General features: G+C 48.1%; 2 protein-coding genes and 1 long non-coding RNA gene across 4 annotated transcripts; 2 read left to right on the top strand and 1 right to left on the bottom strand.

Moving 5' to 3' along the window:
* Positions 1-39: 39 nt before the first annotated feature.
* Hoxa2 (homeobox A2) lies at positions 40-6,620 on the top strand. Its single transcript, XM_003467946.4, has 2 exons — positions 40-4,813; positions 5,423-6,620. The coding sequence occupies exons 1-2, from the start codon at positions 4,426-4,428 to the stop codon at positions 6,160-6,162; spliced, it is 1,128 nt and encodes a 375-aa protein (XP_003467994.1). The 5' UTR covers positions 40-4,425; the 3' UTR covers positions 6,163-6,620.
* Positions 6,621-6,955: 335 nt separating this feature from the next.
* On the bottom strand, positions 6,956-10,526 carry LOC106027239 (uncharacterized). The gene is made up of 2 exons (XR_001200810.3): positions 10,320-10,526; positions 6,956-7,094 (listed from the first exon to the last, which is right to left on the bottom strand). It is a non-coding gene; the product is annotated as an uncharacterized LOC106027239 (long non-coding RNA).
* A 100-nt stretch (positions 10,527-10,626) lies between these two features.
* On the top strand, positions 10,627-13,718 carry Hoxa1 (homeobox A1). 2 transcript variants are annotated; one of them, XM_013150465.3, is made up of 3 exons: positions 10,627-11,132; positions 11,336-11,427; positions 11,921-12,107. In XM_013150465.3, exons 1-2 carry the CDS (start codon positions 10,782-10,784, stop codon positions 11,390-11,392), a joined length of 408 nt encoding a protein of 135 aa, XP_013005919.1. In that variant the 5' UTR covers positions 10,627-10,781; the 3' UTR covers positions 11,393-11,427; positions 11,921-12,107. The 2 variants fall into 2 exon arrangements, with proteins under 2 accessions (XP_013005919.1, XP_003467991.1); XM_003467943.4 differs by having other exon boundaries at positions 10,627-11,427; positions 11,921-13,718.
* The last annotated feature ends 4,954 nt before the right edge of the window (positions 13,719-18,672 follow it).

Here is an 18,672-nt window from a genome sequence, read left to right as displayed (position 1 = left end):
ACTCCGGCGCAGAGCCTGGCCAAGCGGCTCTCCTGGAAGCTCCGCCAATTCTCGGGAAGAGGCTGAGGCTCCACAGCAGCAGCCCTGGAAACGCCGCAGGCCGGCCCGCTGGCAGCCTGGTTCCCAGCTGCTGCGGAGGCAGGCGGAGGGCGCCCGGGCTGCAGAGTGCAGTGTTCCGCAGAAACAAAGGCAGCAAGGCTCTAGGCGCGGCGGGGGGCGCACAGGTGCCCTGCAGCCCGGGGGAGAGAGAATGCTGGTCGGTCTCCTCCTGCAAGCTTTCCTCTGGGTCTCAGCCGACCAGGACCAGCGTACGCCTGAGCTCTCACTAGGGATGCTGAACAGTTTCCATGATCAGTCGAATTCCCAGGCTCCTTCGAAGATGTTTCGCAGTCTATTGTCACGCCAGGATGATACAATCGCTCTTAAAATCAACACATGGAGTCAAAGGAACTGAACTTTCCTGGGTTTCCAGCAAAAGGAAAACTGAGCTCAGGAGTATCCCTGAGCCCTTTTTGGACTGCCTATATCCCAGCATCAGTTTCTTCCTGGAATATAGCATTTGCCACTCTCTGGGTTTATTAACTCTCCTTCCCTCACGGCTTTCTTTTTATGGCCCCAGGGGGAGGGGGAGAAAGGAGATTGGTATCTTTCTGATAAAAATGCAATTGTATAAGTACTTCTTTCACTTGATACTACAGGAGCGAAATATTACATTTCCACTCCTGGATTTAAGATAGGATTGCTTACTGAAAAGGCAGTCACAATGGGAAATATTTCCATCTTCAAATTAAAGAATTAATTGGAGAAGGGACCAAAGTCAGAAAATGCGAACCTCAGAGCTGCTTCCCCATCATCACCCCGCTCAGAGTTGGAAGTGAAGCACTGCCTGCATTTGGGGCATCAGGAGAGTCTGATGTAAGAAATTAAGCCCCCATCCCTCCTGGATTGTATCTTTCAGAGCAGGAATGAAAATGTCGCCATTTTGTTTGCAATCCAAAATATTCATCATCATGGCCTCTACTCTCCCCAACCCCCAAACTATCTCAGAGAATCCTTAGAAGTGGGCACAGAAGCTATTTCTGGATACCTGCTGCATCTCAATGAGGTGCTTTTAGGGAACCTTCAGGTTTTAAGAAAAAGGAAAAGGATCTAAGGAGGATACAAAAGCAAGCAGCTGCAGAGAGCTGGGTGTTTCTCTCACACCCAGAGGTGCTTTCTCCACATTTGTTCTGCAGTTCCCAATGATATATGTTTTTTTCTTCAAAGAGTTTGGCCTGTGGGGGAAATGGATTTGCTTTTCCCACCTCAACCTCTCTCCAAAATAAGGTGCCCACCAGAGGTCGGAAAACCAGTCTTTGTGAGAACTGGACCTTCTGCCTTTTGGTCATTCATACTGGGCAGATACAAAAATCTTCTTTTTAAGCAAGCATTTGAGAGACATGTATAAAATAACCTGGGAAAATAAGGTGCACTATCGGTAGGGAGTGAGGGCAAGGAAAAGGAAAAGAGAAGAGGAAGAGGGAGTAGGAGAGAGAGAGAGAGAGAGAGAGAGAGAGAGAGAGAGAGAGAGAATGGATTTCCACCCAAAGATGAAACTCTTTCAGGGATACCAGTATTTGAAATGATTTCTAAAATATACTCTTTAGCTGAGGAAAGAATGGTTTAGAACCTTCCTCCTTTCCTCAGGGCAGAGATTGTAAAAATGAGATTCTAATATGATCTTCCATATCTTGCCAGTCAAGACATTCATTTTGGCTTTCAAAGAAAAAATACTGATTTCACCCTCAGCTTACCAGATATTAAAAAGAAATCCTTATTAAAATATCTCCTGAGTTAAAGTAATAGATCTGGGGAAGATTTCGATGTTGAGCAGTCTCAGAAAAAGGTTTTCTTCCAGATGGTATTTGAATTAAGGCAGCTGAGGCAGGCAGAAAGCTCTCACCCACGCAGCTCCTGACAAAGCCAGTAATCTGGAGGCAGCGCCGCTCCCGCTCTGCAACTCCCCTCCCCTTCACCTCTCAGGATTTTTGGGTAAAAGCTAATACCCAGAGCCCACTACCCCAGAATCTGCAAAGCACCTTTCCTAAGAGCAGCCCTATATGCCTTTCCACTGCCAAAAAATGTCTTTTAAAAACTGGTTTTCCTTGTTTACTTGCGTTTCCTGCTCTTCTCTTTGCTCGGACACATTTGATCTTGGAAAGAGCTCGAAGCTGAAATGTGTTCTTAAGGGCCAGAAGCTGTCAAGGCTTTTGGTGAGCAAGATTGATCGCACCCAGACTTCCTTCAGAGCTTTGTTTGGAATAAAAGCAAGAAAACTGAAAAACTTCACATTTTCCAAAATACCATTTCTATCTGCAAGGCAAAACTCTGGGCTGGTCAAAGTTGGAGGCCACTTTATATCTCATTTTCAACTCAAATCCTCTTTGATGCAGGCCTCAGAGATGGAGTCCTGCTCTTGCTTCTTGGTCAGCCTTTCTTGTTTCTGCGTATTTTTCTCCCCCACCAACCTCTCTCTCCTTGGCCATCAGAATGATTTATTTTCCTGCCACTGATGCCTGCCGGCCAGAAGGAGTCTGATCACTTTGGTCCATTTCAAAGGAAGCAAAAGCGAATCACCATCCTCAGGGTTGGGGGGGCAGAAAGAGGTGCCTTCAGAGCTCTCTGTCTGTCTCTCTCTCCCTCTCTCCCCCTTCTTTCTGGCTTGATGGCTTTAGGGTAATTTTTTTGATATCTAAAAGTGTTATCTTTTGAACCCTCCAGCACTGTCCAAGATACACTCAATCTCAAGTCTTGGAACTGGGAAAAAAGAGAACGAAGAAGGAAGAACCTTTATAATCCTCCTCGGGTTGCCCTCTCCCGGCAATGCTCTTTCCCACCACAGAACCCGGGTGCAAACCTGTCTGGTGCCCAAGGAGTAGAAAGGTGTGGGAAGCAATTCAGGCTGCTAAGGAGCCCTCGCTGCATCTGAGCCAACCAGCCCCCAAGCAGAGCGACGAGGACAAGGAAAGGGGTAGGGGAAAGGAGAGGGGCACAAACGTCTTCTTCCTTCCTGCCGATAACTTGCAACAGACTTCCTGGAAATCGGAAATACTCACCACACCCGAGCCCTATGGGTATGAAACCCAGAATGCCAGGAGCCGCACGCGCCTGCTCCGGGCGGCATTTCTTTGGCTGGCCGCCGCCCTGGCTACGGGGATTTGGACACATGGACCTGGTGTTGCTGTCTCCCTTGGCACATGCATCTATCTTTCTCCAGCCACTCCTGAGAAGTTGATGGCGCAGGGAGGTCGGGAAGCTTCGAGAGCCGCCTCCCCTTTCCCGTTTTCCGCTTCCCGCCGGAGCCAGATGCAAAGCTGCCGTGGAAAAGCCGGCTAACAATGGGCCAGGGCCGAGGATTCCAGGCTGGACACTAAGAGGGGGGCGAGGAGCTGCGGGGGGAAGGAGAGGCGGACAGAAGAGAGTGGGAGGGGGAAGGGGAGAGGAGGAAAAAGAGGGAAAGAAAATGGGAGAGGAAGGAAAACAGACTGAGGAGGAGGAAAGGAGAGGGAGAGAGACAGAGACAGTCTCAGCGAGATATCAGTTCTGAGATGAGTTACTGGTTTTAAGAAAATTAGAGGAGGAAAGGGAGATAAAGGGGAGTTCTCCCAAATATTTCTTCTCTGTTCTTTCTCCTTCCCTCCCTCCCTTTCTCTTTCTTCCTCTCTCATCTCCTATCTCCTTCTGTTCCTTCCTCTGCCGTAGCAGAACTTATGTGGCTGGGATGTGGGGGCCCTCGGGTGTCAAAACTTTGAAGATTAATGGATTACTTTGTTAATGACTGCAGGCGTCAGAGTGAGGTGCTTAAATGATTTGTGAGGTGCGAGGCGTCTTCCCGACAGTCCCAAACAATGCGCGGAGTGTGCGGGGGAGGCGGAGGGCCGCCGCGCGGGACCGGCAGCGGGCTCACACTCGCACGCTCCCGGGCGCACACACTAGGTCCTCGCTGATCGGGAGGCCGGCAGGCGCCCTGGCCCCGGGCACTCCTGGGCACTCCCTCCCACAGCCACATTTATGTATTTTTGCCATGAAAAAAGTGTAAATAAAGCCTTGCTGGCCCCCAATGAGGCGTTCCTTCCCGACTTTTTTGGATCAATCAAACAGACAGTGGCTTCTTTTGATTAAAGCCCAAATTGTCATTGGGCAGAAGCAATCATGTGACAGCCAATTCGGTCCAATTTCAACCTTGTCTCCATGAATTCAATAGTTTAATAGTAGCGCGGTCCCCATACGGCTGTAATCAGTGAATTAGAAAAAAAACACCCCAGCAGCGATCTTCTATGATAGATTTTTTTTCCCTCCGCACTCGCCTTTTTCCTGGGCCTTGCCCCCCCAAAGCCCCTCCAAAAGAGGGAACTTTTTCTCCAAGGGGGCTCCAAGGAGAAGGCCATGAATTACGAATTTGAGCGAGAGATTGGTTTTATCAATAGCCAGCCGTCGCTCGCTGAGTGCCTGACATCTTTTCCCCCTGTCGCTGATACATTTCAAAGTTCATCAATCAAGACCTCGACGCTTTCACACTCGACACTGATTCCTCCTCCTTTTGAGCAGACCATTCCCAGCCTGAACCCGGGCAGTCACCCTCGCCACGGCGCGGGCGGCCGCCCCAAGACGAGTCCCGCGGGCAGTCGCGGCAGCCCGGTGCCCGCCGGCGCCCTGCAGCCGCCCGAGTACCCCTGGATGAAGGAGAAGAAGGCGGCCAAGAAAACCGCGCTGCCGCCCGCCGCCGCCGCCGCCGCCGCCGCCGCCACCGGCCCTGCCTGCCTCGGCCACAAAGGTCAGTCCGAAGGCTCGGCCCAGGCCCGGACCCTGCGGCCCCCCGGGCTCGGGGAGCGGGTATGGGGGAGGGGGCCCGGCTGGAGGCGCGGGCGGAGGAGAGAGCCGGGCGCCCGTCCCTGCCCCCGGGCTCAGGAGCAGGTTCGCCGGAGAGGACAGGGAGCCTGCCTTCCACGAGGAGACATATATATTTTTAGGAAGGGAGGGGGAACTTTCCCTAAGTTGTGTAATGTGGGATGATTTATTTGAGTTGGAACTGACCTCCTCTTGTCTAGTTGTCCTAGAGTTTGGCTTTTTGACAGTAATGAAGAGTGATAGATCGCTCTTGCTCAGCTAAGCAGCTGATGCATTAATTATAAATTGTGTTGCGGCTAATATAAAGTTTGCTCCCGGATGAAGAGGTTGGGGAATTTGAGAGAGGTGGAGGAGATGGGGTTTCCCCAGGCTGGGCTCCCAGGAAAGGCAGCACAATAGCTCTAGTGCATCCAGGGGCGGCCATTTTGTTGCCGTTGATCTTTTCTGCTATATTTATTCTCCAGTGGAGTAACCCTGCTCGGACCCCTCCACCTCCAACTGTGCGTGTGTCTCTTGTTGGTTTCCCTTTCCGCAGAATCCCTGGAAATCGCCGATGGCAGCGCTGGGGGATCGCGGCGCCTGAGAACTGCTTACACTAACACACAGCTTTTAGAGCTGGAAAAAGAATTTCATTTCAACAAGTACCTTTGCAGACCCCGAAGGGTGGAGATTGCAGCGTTGCTGGATTTAACTGAGAGACAAGTGAAAGTGTGGTTTCAGAACCGGAGGATGAAGCACAAGAGGCAGACCCAGTGCAAGGAGAACCAAAACAGCGAAGGGAAATTTAAAAGCCTTGAGGACTCGGAGAAAGTGGAGGAGGACGAGGAAGAGAAGTCGCTCTTTGAGCAAGCCCTCAGCGTCTCTGGGGCCCTTCTGGAGAGGGAAGGTTACACTTTTCAGCAAAATGCCCTCTCCCAGCAGCAGGCTCCCAATGGACACAATGGCGACTCCCAAAGTTTCCCAGTTTCGCCTTTAACCAGCAATGAGAAAAATCTGAAACATTTTCAGCACCAGTCACCCACTGTTCCTAACTGCTTGTCAACAATGGGCCAGAACTGTGGAGCTGGCCTAAACAATGACAGTCCCGAGGCCCTTGAGGTCCCTTCTTTGCAGGACTTTAACGTTTTCTCCACAGATTCCTGCCTGCAGCTTTCAGATGCAGTCTCACCCAGTTTGCCAGGTTCCCTCGACAGTCCTGTAGATATTTCAGCTGACAGCTTTGACTTTTTTACAGACACACTCACCACAATCGACTTGCAGCATCTGAATTACTAAAAACATTAAAGCAAAACAAAGCATCACAAAACAAAAACCCCTTTGACCAGGTGGTTTTGCCTTCTTTTATTCCGGGAGTTGGTCTTTATTTTATTTTCCTTCCCTCTTCCTTTAAATGGTGAGGATTTTCTGTTCAGTGATTCCCCTGACTCAGTTTCAGAGCCATCTCACAGATTGTGTTGGAATTTTTTGTTGTTTTAAATCCAACAACGGTCTATGTGATTTTCCTGAAAGCAATATACAAGGCCTGTAAGAAAGTGATCATAAATTGTAACATCACTTTCTTTTTATTTTTGTATTACATTAGGATGCATTGTCATGCGTATTTTTGGTAGAATAAATTCTCCTTTGCTATAAGTAGCTTTCTTATTTTTTCTCCCCCTCTTTCTTAAGGCTTTTAATGGTTTCTTTTTCTTTTTTTAGTCTAATTCAGTAAATAAAATTCTGGTCACAATTTATCTTCTTTTTCAATTTTAATATATTTGTTAAGGTGGCACATTTAAAGTCTTCAATAGCAACAAAGAAGAAAGCCAGAAAATGGCTAGGGCTTTTGACATGTGGTTTTTGTCTTTTGGGTTTTGTTTTTATTTTTGAAGGAAATGAATTTTTTTTCATGTAGAGGCTCAAGCCATAGATTTAAATTAGAAATAGAAACAGGATTGGGCAGCCTAAGAGTTGGGCCAAGCCCAAGCTTTTTGAAAGTGGAGAAATAAAGTGCCTACAGAAACCCCCAGCTCTAGGGATGAGTAAAGTGGAGTTTCTTGAACAAGCTATCAGTCTCCAGGTCAATAACTAAGTTACCAACAATTCATTTATTTATACACGTTTGTCTGAAACATCTACATTCGACCCCTCCCCCACCCCCATCCCAAGCACATTTTCCGTGTGGTTGATTAATCTCCCAGCTGTTGATGGGTTCAGGCAAAACAGACCTAAAAGAGAGAGAAAAACAAAATAAAACAGAACAATGGTTACTTGCTGCAAAATGCATGTCAGAAGGGTTCTTTCCAATCGTCTGTTCAGTCATTCTAGGATTCCTTTTTTTCCAGGGTCAGAAAAATCAATATTTCATTCTTAAATCTGTTTACATTGCTAATAATGGATCATTAAAGCTTTGAAGTCAGGTTAGCAAGTTGAGATTTAAAATGGAGTGTTTCTACACCCTAGATTATATTATATATTAGTCCAGTTTCCTAGACAGCGAAAGAGAAAAAAGCACTTTAAATGAAATACCAATAAAATGTGATCTAGGGTGCGTTACTGAGCTGTTCTGTTTTTTCCCCCTTCTGTTTCCCCCTGTTTAATTTTTCCCTTTCTGAGGGCTACTACTTACCGTGAGAAAATGCAGCAACATGTGTGTGGGGCGGGTTAAGAACCCAGCTCTTAACAGCCAAGGCTTGAAAGTTATAAATGCAATCGCGATCATCCTTCCCAGGTTTGTTCCCTACCTCTCTCACCTCCTACTTCACCCGCTAAATCCCGGCCGCAGCGGCAGTGCGCGGCGACTGCGGCCGGTTTCCGGCCCAGGCAGTGCGCCGAGCAGGGCGTCCCGGCTGCGGCCAGGGCTGCACCGCTACTGGATGCGATTCGTTCTAAGCTCATAAATCAAACGCTTTCTATGAATGAGAATGTCATCAAAGAGATCAATTGCAGGAACACATGCACAAATAAAAATCCTCTTACGTATTTGCCGGGGATCCCCGTCCGAAAGCATTAAGTTAGAAGGCGTTTAGTCATAATTCATTTTTATTGCTCTTTAAAACAACAGCTTGGCTCAGCCGCGGATGCCGTAACAGCTCCGAGCCACGGCGTTTTGTCTCCTCCTCGCTCGTTCTCTTTCTAGTAGAACAGCCCAGTAAGAGGCGCTTTGAGCCGAGTAAGAGGCTAGCAGATAGTCATTTTAATCGCGACCAAGCTTGCCTTTCTCTCCTGGGGCGATTAGAGACTGGAGCTCGGTCTTGGGTCGCTGCCCTACTCGCCCAGAGGACCACAAGAGTCCCCAGCGCGGCGGAATGCCCCCCAGGATTCCTCGGGAGTGGGGGCTGGGGAGGACCCGAGCTACTGGAACCTGCGGGCTGGAGGCCAGGGGAAGCTGCCTGGGTGAGCCGCTCCGGGAGAGAGGTGTCCTGGGCGGCCGCCGAGGCGGGAAGCCGCGCACGGAGGCGGGTGGGTGGTTGGCCTGAGCGTCTGCCGGCCTAAGTGCGAGTTTGAAATCCCAAGGAAAATATCCACGGCCTCCAGGTTTTTTGAAAAGACATCAAGAGAGAGAGAAGTGGTGGGAGAAGAGTGCAGAGGCCGTGAACACAGGGATGAGAGAGCCACTGAGCCTTGGTGGAGGGGTAGGTGGGGGGGGGGCTTCGCGGCAGGCGTCCTGAGGCCTGGGGGAGGGGAGTGCAAATGTGGCCGAGGAGGCCCACAGAGGTGCAGGAATAAGGTCAGAGAAGATGACTAGCTTCAGTTTGGAGAGCAGATCCCCTGCACAAGTCACCACCGATCCACTCACATCTTGCGCCTGTCCCACAGGAACCCCTCCTTTCCCCATCGCTGAAGGGCCGGCTTTCTCAAAGAAGCCGCCTCCAGGAGGGCCACCTTGCCTTTCCCCTTCTCCAGCATGAAGATCCCCAGAAGCTGAAACAGGCGCGTATGTGTATGTGTGTGTGTGTGTGGAGGGGGCTTTGCAGCCCTTGCACCCTATTAACCATGCTTGGGGGTAGGTCAAAGGTCACTGTGAAATATTCCAAATGTTTAGGGGGAAACTTTTATTGCTATGGAGGAAGTCTACAGTCAAAGGTGTGTTGCATATGCTCTCCCTCTTGGGTGAACAGGTTTTGGAGTAACTTCTATATTGGAGAACCGAAACAGAAGCCTGAAAGGATGATCAACATATTTGAAATATGCCTGCTTTTTTTCTAATAAGGGAGGGGAAATGGGGAAAGTTGGAGCACCAAACCCACACACAACCCTCACTATCAATTTCATCTGTCTGATCTGATGTTGCAAACATGGTCTAAGTAAAATCTATGCAGCACAGGCTACAAGCGTCTTAGATAATTTTTGAATTTCTCCTACTTACTAATTTGTCAGTTCTCACACTAGCATTTTCTCTCCACAAGCCCAGGGAATGATAAAAAACCTAATAGTAAACAGCGCAGCCGCATCATTGTAGGATGAAGGTGATGGAGACAGGACCCCTGGCCTGGCATGACACTCAGAACTGCATGTGTCTCTCTAGGGGAAGACTTGAGGGGTTACACTAGCAACTACACAGTCCGTTGGAAATGGTGAGAGATATTGTTGGGGAAGAGGAAAGTGTCTCTCATTCACCCTCAGCCATCTGTCCACCGCCCCTCCCACCTGCCAGTCCCCACCCCCACGCCAGACGTACAGTAGTGGAGAGGGTGGGGTCACTGGAAAAAGGGGGCTCTCCCACTCCTAACATCCCCTTCTAGAACGAGAAAAATGTGTGTGTGTGGGGGGGGGGGTGTTCAGCGCACTTTGTAGGAGCCGTGGACAGACACGGTGAGGCCTGTTCCGGGCCTGAAGAGCCGGCAGACGGCCTGCAGCGCTCGGCCCGGCCCCCACGCTGCCCACGTCTGCTGTCGTCATCTCTCTCCCCGCCTCCTACCCCTCAAACTCTAGCGGCCAGTAGCTCCGGATCCCGAAGGAGCAGAGCTGAATGGGGAGGGGAAAGGGGCGGAGGGTGAAGCAAGGAGGAGGGCCAAGAAGAGCCGGGCCAGGCTAGGCCTCGGCCAGCCACTTCCAAAACAAGCGCTCACCGGCCCCGGGGTCGGATTACAGAAGCTCCTCATTGCTATGCTAATGGCGAGCAGGGCTTGCGGAGACCCTCCGGGTAGCAGGGAAGTTTCTTTTCTTGCCCTCTCTCCCTCCACACCTACCGGCGTACCCCTTAGACCTTCTCTGCGCCCTGCCCTCTCCATTCCGAGCTTGGAGAGCCTCTCACTCCGCCACCATTCTCCGAGCTCCTCCCAGCCCTACGGCCTCACAGCAGCAGCTGTGCGGTGGACGCGCCCCGGGAGCCTGGGGCGCGCTGGGGCCCGATCGCCACCCTTTCCGCCTGGCGCGCCCTGGGCTCAACCGGGTACTTGCGGTCGCCGATGCCCGCCCCAGGAGAGTCGAGAGCCCTCTACCCGTCTCACCTCTCGCTTGTTCATCTTTCCGGCGGGGTGAGGGACAGGGACTGGGGAGATGCCTTCCAGCCTCTGCCTCCGGGGGGTGGCGTACGGTGTCGGGCGCGCGCAGAAAGCAGCCTTGGCGCCCCTTCGCCCCAGCGCTCCGAATCTGCCGTGGCAGGCGCCGCAGCTGCTGCCGCTGCCTGGGCTGCCTGGGGGGGCGACTGCGCGTCACCTAGGCGGAGGAGCGCCAGGGATTTAAATGCCACTGAAACGGTGATCCATCACCGCTGGAGCCGGCAAACTTTCGCAGGAGCCTCAGCTATTGGCTGACAAAGTCACGTGCCCATCCCTTGCGGCCTCCGCCCACCGGCCCCCCCTCTTGCGCACTGTACATTCATATCATTTTTCTTCTCCGGCCCCATGGAGGAAGTGAGAAAGTTGGCACGGTTACTCAGGGCTTCGCAGGACACGGTCACTCAGTGACAGATGGACAATGCAAGAATGAGCTCCTTCCTGGAATACCCCATCCTTAGCGGTGGCGACTCGGGGACTTGCTCAGGGCGAGCCTACCCCTCCGATCATGGGATTACAACTTTCCAGTCGTGCGCAGTCAGTGCCAACAGCTGCAGCAGTGATGACCGCTTCTTGGTGGGCAGGGGGGTGCAGATCAACTCACCCCACCACCATCATCACCACCATCACCACTCCCAGCCTGCCACTTACCAAACTTCTGGGAATCTGGGGGTGTCCTACTCCCACTCGAATTGTGGTGCAAGCTATGGCGCACAGAACTTTGGTCCGCCTTACAGCCCCTACGGGTTAAATCAGGAAGCAGATGTAAGTGGCGGGTACCCTCCGTGCGCTCCCACAGTTTACTCTGGAAATCTCTCATCTCCCATGGTCCAGCATCACCACCACCACCAGGGTTATGCCGGGGGCTCGGTGGGCTCGCCTCAATACATTCACCACTCATATGGACAAGAGCACCAGAACCTGGCCCTGGCTACGTATAATAACTCCTTGTCCCCTCTCCACGCCAGCCACCAAGAAGCCTGTCGCTCCCCTGCATCGGAGACATCTCCAGCTCAGACCTTTGACTGGATGAAAGTCAAAAGAAACCCTCCCAAAACAGGTCAGTCCTGCCAGCCAGAGGACACATCCTGATGATTCTATAAGAGCTGGTTTGCTTAGTTTCCAAAGCTATCGTTGTTTGTTTGTTTGTTTAAAGAAAGGTTCTTGCTTTTGGCTAGACTTGCAGGTTGCAGGGAGTGTGCCAGGTATGTTGGGAGCAAAGAAGTCTCTAGCACTGGTATGTTTTCAAAGGATGTGAGGTTTAAATGTTTTGGATGTATGAAGTGTGTGTGTGTGTGTGTGTGTGTGTGTGTGTGTAGCATTGGTGGTGATGGTGTTCTGTTAATATCTTCAGGCTCTAGTAATCACTAGTTGGACCACGATAATGGCTGGCTAGAGGTTAACATTTTTCACCTCATCACTCAGCCTGCCTGGCCCATTTGTGTTAAGTTCATAATCTACCCTTTACCTGAATACTCTGAGGTGTGTAGGGGACATCCTATTGATTTAAGGATTTTTGTTTTTTCCTCTCTTCCCTTCCCACTTTATCTCAGGGAAAGTTGGAGAGTATGGTTATGTGGGTCAGCCTAACGCTGTGCGCACCAACTTCACCACCAAGCAGCTCACGGAGCTGGAGAAGGAGTTCCACTTCAACAAGTACCTGACGCGTGCCCGCAGGGTGGAGATTGCTGCGTCCTTGCAGCTCAATGAGACCCAGGTGAAGATCTGGTTCCAGAATCGCAGAATGAAGCAGAAGAAACGTGAGAAAGAGGGCCTCTTGCCCATCTCACCCGCTACACCACCCGGAAGCGACGAAAAGGCCGAGGAATCCTCAGAGAAATCTAGCTCCTCACCCTGCGTTCCTTCTCCGGGGTCTTCTACCTCAGACACTCTGACTACCTCCCATTGAGGCTGCCCCAGCCCCAGACTCTGCAGCCCAGGCCCCTCCTTGGGTTGGGATTCCTCACCCAAAGCACATTCTTAGCTTATCTTTCTTTCCATTTACAGTCTCTCTTCCTTTCTGATCCTATCTGGGGAGCTCCTGGCCAGGGTAATGTGTTTCCAGATAATTCTATGCCAAAGACTCAGTAGGGGGTTAACTCTTTAATCCAGATTGGGTGCCAGCATCAATTTCTGATGACCCCTAACATCCTTTTCTGATTTTAGGAAGTTTTCACAGGACTTACTGTTTCTTTCAGATGTGCTTTGGAAAGCAGTTCCCTTTGCCAGCAGAAACATGTCAGAGGGAGGCATCTCACCTTTTATCTAACTGTATATTTACAGCTCTCCTTTACCTGGTCCTTCAAAGTAGAATATAGAGAAAGGAGGAGAGCCCAGGAGCTCATGAAGAGGAGATGCACTATGACTGTGTTTACACAATTAATTCATCCTTAATTTAATTCAGTTTCTCCTGTGTGAATTTGCTGACTGTAAATACTTTGTCCTAAGAGATTTATCTTTATACAAATTTTCTAGAGATGTTTAGACTAGGTCACTAAGTCAGACAGGGTGGGCAAACTCAAAAGTGGTACAATTTTATGTGTAATTATAAGTGGAAAAAATAAATTCATTTAAACCCAATCAGATGCTCAGATGATAGCCTCCATTTCTTCTTTTAGTGAGTTAAGAAAGCCTATAGAGCACAACATTAAAAAACTTGGCTTCCTGTGCTAAATCTCTACCCAACCCTACCCTTTTCCTGTTTCCCTGGCTAACCTCCATTTAAACTCTGTGCTGATTTATTTAGACTCTAAAGGTATTATTCCAATCAATTTCTTTCCAAAGTAATCTTAGCTGGATATGGTGTATTTTCAGCTCAATTGTTAATGTGATGGATGGCACAATGAATGTATATTTTGTGTGATTCGTGAATAGTCTTTTGCATGTCGCACAATGTTTTGATGTCCCTGAAGTACCACACTGAGTTCTATCAGTTTATTCTTTGTGAGCCTATCATATCCCTCATTTCCTGTACAATCATGAACAGTTCTGAGATCCTGAAGTAATGTGATCCAGAGCAAAGTTTACGGGTCTTACAGTGTCTGTAATAAATATATTCAGCTTTCAGGTATGCTTAAGCATCTGTGTATTTGGCTAGGTTTCAGTTTGCTGCTTCATACCATAGACAGTTGGCTCATTTCATGTAGAGGAGAGAAGGATGGTGTGTGTTTTCAATGAAGTGGGCCTTTTCTTGAATAAAAGGAAGTGCTTTCCATTATCATGTAGCTGGAACTTAGCCTGAGTGGAATTTCACATAACCAATGTCTATTTAATATATTGATTCTCTTTAACATGACAACAGCTCCTTTATTATAATAAAGTTTATCATGAGAAAAAAGAATAGTGAAGAAATTTATGAAGCAGATCTATTTGTGAAACAAACATGGATACTTCCTGGGTTAAGTACTAACCTTTTCACCTCCAACTGAATGTTGACATGTATATAAACAGAGCCCCCTTCAAAATGAAACTGTCTTCAGTCAGTCTTTCCTCACATCAGTGAACCAAGAGCTAAGAGATTCACATTTAATTAGGTCCTGTATAAAGCTCTTGTAAGGATGAGGCCCCACTCACCCCTCTTCCTTCTTTTTGGATTGTCAGGCAATGTTCCAATATATTCTACCCTTTAAATTGAGTGCGATCTGTTTTGAGTAAATCCTTGCATCCCTTCCCCATTCTTCCTGTCAACATCCATCCTTTCCTGCTCCTCCTTACCCCCGTCTCTGGGTTACACATCTCATTCCTTCAGACTTAGCTTTGATTTCAGAGCCATCAGGGTTGCACAAGGTTCACAGCTCTAATTTCTTGCCACATAGCCCAGAAAAAAACTGTCATTTTCTTCGCTGGGCTTAATAAGTTCTTCAGATGAACTGTGGAAGCTAGCTTGGCCTTTCCATATCCAAGTTATTTCTGACCAAAGCATGCCTCAGATCTGAAACAGGGTAAGTAGACCAGCACATGATAAGATTCAAAGTGCTTCTCCTCCCAGACCTTTTGGCACTTTCCCTTCACTTTCACACATATCTGGAGGATTTGAGCCCAAAGGGCACAGCAGAAATTTTATAGCATCCCAAACAAATACAGACATATGACTTCCTTCCTGCCCAAAGGGTGTTTTAAAAGAATGGGCTGGGAAGAAAATGCTACAAAAACTTGGAATTTGCAGGTTTTCTAGAGTACCCATGAGATTTCTTGCACTGCCAAGCCCAGCCTCTGTAGGCGCGGGTGCGGCGGCCATATCAAGGGCATGGGTGCCCTCCCCTCACCATAAGCTGGGTTCTGAGGTGGCCTCTAAAAGACTGAAGAGGATGGAGAACTTCAAAGGCAGCCAAACCTTTCTTTCATTTCCCCGCCTGGCCTTGTACTGTATCTTTTGTTTATTAGTGTAAGGCCACACAGCAAAACAGATGGTTGGTTTCCAAATACTTTAATGTGTTAAAGTGTCATTTGCATGCCACAGTCTTGATTTCAATATCTAAAAGCAGGGCCAACCCGCTGGAATCCTAGAGATTCCAGTCTTCTAGGTGCTGATTTTAATGTAGCTGAACGCAAGAGCAGAACGATAAATTATGTCTAAACTCTAGCCTTCTTTATGTCATGGAATAAATCAGTTAACAAGCAATGCATTTAGGAAACATTAATATACCTTTCAACAAGGAAAACATTTGTATCTTTTTAGCTGTCCCAATCGATTAAATCAAAAGCATTTAACACATCCTATTTCAAGGTCTTGCTTCTTCTGTTTTGGTCTCTGGGGAGCACAGTTAGCTCCTCATTGAAAGCAACTGTAACTGAAACAACATAAAAAGAGAAACCAAAATATTTTATTGATAAGTTTAAGAATAAAACAAGAGTCTGAATTACAGACCTAGATAATTGCAATATAGAATTAAAAATTCACTTTCTCTATAGTCAACCAAAATAGTCCTAAAATTTAGGGTATCCCCAAACTAGCTGAGTTGAGATCTTGCTGTGACTCTGAAGTCTGCTCTGGGCTTCACCTTTGAAAGTTTACTTTTGGAGGCTATTCAGATGTGGTGGTGTTTTCCTCTGGGGCAATCAGATTCAAACCGATCAATATTTACTCAGTCTGAAAGGGTTGTTGAAAAGGCTGCTAACAACAAACTGCTTAGCTGCTCACCCCTGTTTAATCTCAGGTTCACCGAAAGTTCAAGAAGAGATGAATGCAGTGATGGGTCACTTTAGAAAGAGTCCCAGCGGTTTATCTGTGCTCTAGCTAAAGGCAACAATTATAGTCCCATCCCTCTCTGGGAAAGGGGCAACTTTCCTATTATTCTTTTGCAAAACAATGTTTACTAGAAACTTAATACACTTTCCTCTTCTCGCCTGGTTCTCTTCTTTTCTTTCTTTTCTTCCTTCCTTTTGGAAGCTTCCAGCTGCCCTTCCTCTGCTCCCTCTATCCACTAGGCTTCATTTGACTTAAATTACATTGACTATTTTTAAAATGTCAGATTAGTCTGAGGGAAGAGATCCAATTTATATCGGATGCTGTGAGCTATGAAATGAAACTCTTTGGGCCATTAAAGTTTATCTTTAGGAAAGTACAGCACAAGACTGAATTGAAATCTATTTGCATTTAAGTAATATTGACAATTCAAGCCCCAATATCCACCTGAGGTGAGTCTTCTGACAACAGTGGTAGGGATCAGAGGGTGATTTGACTTGTGAATATTCAGGTGGAAAGTCAACTTTAAAATTTTACACCTTTAAACTACTGAGATGAAAAAAAGAGGACCCAAGAAAGGCAGTGGGAAATGGTGGATAGAAGATGCTGGACACTGAAGCTAATTGCTACAGCTCTCCAGAGGTCAAAGTTCATGTAATCACTGCATAAATGCATACTAAATAGGGATTTATTAAGCTTTCCTGATGGCTGAGCACGTCTGTGAAAAATGGTCACTGCTGTTTGTGTTTCTTCCTTAAGAATAATCATTTTGGAAGTAGAACCTTTAGGTGTTTGAGTCTAATTTACTATTGCGAGAGACATGAGACCTTTCTGCTGTAAAATTTCAAAATTAGTGGATGGATGGCATCTTTATATTGGATGTAAGTAAAATACCTTTCTTTTTCTTAGAAATGGTCTTTTTCAATACACACAAGAATGCAAGTTAGCAAGCTGCTGTCAGATAAACTCCTCACTGGATGAATAACTGGTGACTCTCTACCACAGATAAGCCTACCTTGTGCCTGCATTTCTGAAACATACAAAACTCTCCTTTAGAATGCCTTGTGCCTAGGATGGGATCTAATTGAATGAAATTTATCTATCCAACCTCTCGTTTTATGTATCAGGAAAACCACCCAGAGAAGGACTGATTTGATGAAGGGTACAGTCAGTCATTAGTATTTACTCAATTTAAAATCAAATCAGAGTAGCTTATACTTGAGCCCAATGCAATTTTTAATTCTAAAATTCTGGTTTAATCCCCCAAATTTATTCTATGTAATTTGTTTCAAGCTGGATATAATTTACTTTTTTCTACTTCGGTTTCACTGATCACTCAGTCAAATCCTTGACTTTTAAAAAAATCCTTGACTTTTAAGTCCTCTGGACTACTGAATATTTGAAAACTCTGAGTTAAACATTTGTACCACTTTGTTCTATTAGTAATATGTTGGGCAAATTGCCTTTTAAAAAACACTTTCTTAATATACAAAAGTAAGACAGAACAGGAAAAGATACACACACACACACACACACACACACACACACACACACACAGGCTTGCCCCCAAGCCCAAATTATTAACATAACTTTCTTTTCTTTTGCAACACAAACTTCCATAGTTTCCTCATTTGATCTCCTTGGGGTCCTGCTAATCCCAGTAGAACCTTTTCCTCAAAGGACATCAATGGCTGTCAATATTTGAAGAGCAAAACAGAAATCCTCAGCGTTTTAGTCCCTTATTTTAAATACCAGCCCATTACATATAGCTGATTTTCAATACAGAACTTCACACCAAATATTAATCAAGCAACTGTTAACCTTTGAAAGGGTCTGCTTTTTTTTTTTTTTTAAAGGAGAGGGTAACCTCAAACCCTGTGTTCTACTAACTGTCCTTGAGAGGTTGCATTTTAAATTTATTGGAAATAGACGAAGAGAACAATGTTTCTTTCTCGAGATTTTCAGGCACAACTAAAATGTGTCAGCATTTTAAAAACAGCATATTAAATTTTATTTGATAAAAACTTGAAAAAAGGCTCCATTACAAAGTTAAGTTATAGCAATCTGACTGTCTTGTATTTTCATTTTAGGCTTGTGTGCTTAATTGGCTAGGAACAATATACAACTGCTCACAACAGAAAATGGAAAAAAGCTGCAGTTTTTCCTTTTCAAACTGGGATATTTCTTGAACGCTCTAAACATTTTACAAATTATAATTCGCTTCGTTTTTAAAAGAAAACTCGCCAGAGTACCGTAAGAAGAAGAAGAAGAAGAAGGCAGAAAGTGATGATTTAAAAAAGGCAAACCTACCCCTCCACCCAACCCCACCGAACTATCAGCAATTCGGTTATGGTACACTATGACCGGGGATTTTCCCTTTTGAGGAGCAAACGGAATATCAGCTTCAGGAGTTCAGGAACCGTGCAGGGAGCAGCTGTCCGAGCCCCGGCGCGAGCTCGGCGCGGCGGCCGATCTACGCGGTCGCTGGAGCGGCGGCGGCGGCCGCTCCCACTCGGTCCGCGGCACCAAGGGCGCCGGCCTCAGGGCGACAGGGCCGCAGGGGCGCCGCGGGAGGAGCCCAGCCCCGGGCCCTCGCGGCCGCCCGGTGGGTGGGGGCCGGGACGCGCCCTCCCCGCCTCACGCCGCGCCGCCGGCGAGCGCAGCATCCGGGCTCTTCCGGCCCGGCGGCGCAGGTCGCGGGCGGAACCGAGCGGGCGAAGCGCACAGGCGCCGCAGACGCCCTGAGCGCGAGGCCCACGTCGGGTCGCGCCGCGGGCTGCGCGTTGGTCCGCCCAAGGCTGGGGCTGGCCGGGGAGAGCCAGTTTGGGTCGCAGCCCTCGAGAGCCTCGCGCTTCCTCGCTTTCCCGCCAGGCCCGCGGATCCCGCTTCTCCCCGAGGGGAGGCCGAAGCTGGTGGGCCGCGCCCGGCCCCTGGGAGGGCCTCCCGCCCCAGGAGGAAGGACCCGCCTTCTTCTCTGGAAGACCCCAGGTCAGCGGCCGCGCCCCTTCCCGTCGGTTAAGATTTGGAAGGGGAGCCCTGCCTCAGTCTGACCCTTCCGCGGTGTCTTCACAACGCACCCAACTTAGGGACGTCCTCATCCCGCTTAGGTTCAGACTTAGA

The sequence above is a fragment of the Cavia porcellus genome, unplaced genomic scaffold (genome assembly GCF_034190915.1).
Source record: "Cavia porcellus strain 051 isolate PalLab524CR breed Dunkin Hartley unplaced genomic scaffold, mCavPor4.1 scaffold_2, whole genome shotgun sequence".
NCBI classification, from domain to species: domain Eukaryota; kingdom Metazoa; phylum Chordata; class Mammalia; order Rodentia; family Caviidae; genus Cavia; species Cavia porcellus.
Note: the sequence above shows the minus strand (reverse complement) of the source record. Positions and strands in the feature narration are given on the sequence as shown.

Excerpts from the sequence above, each read along its gene's own strand:
- Hoxa2 (XM_003467946.4), top strand. The coding sequence starts at position 4,426 with ATGAATTACGAATTTGAGCGAGAGATTGGTTTTATCAATAGCCAGCCG. Across the intron at positions 4,814-5,422 it reads TGCCTGCCTCGGCCACAAAG|AATCCCTGGAAATCGCCGAT; the intron begins GTCAGTCCGAAG and ends CCCTTTCCGCAG.
- Hoxa1 (XM_003467943.4), top strand. The coding sequence starts at position 10,782 with ATGGACAATGCAAGAATGAGCTCCTTCCTGGAATACCCCATCCTTAGC. Across the intron at positions 11,428-11,920 it reads AAGAAACCCTCCCAAAACAG|GGAAAGTTGGAGAGTATGGT; the intron begins GTCAGTCCTGCC and ends ACTTTATCTCAG.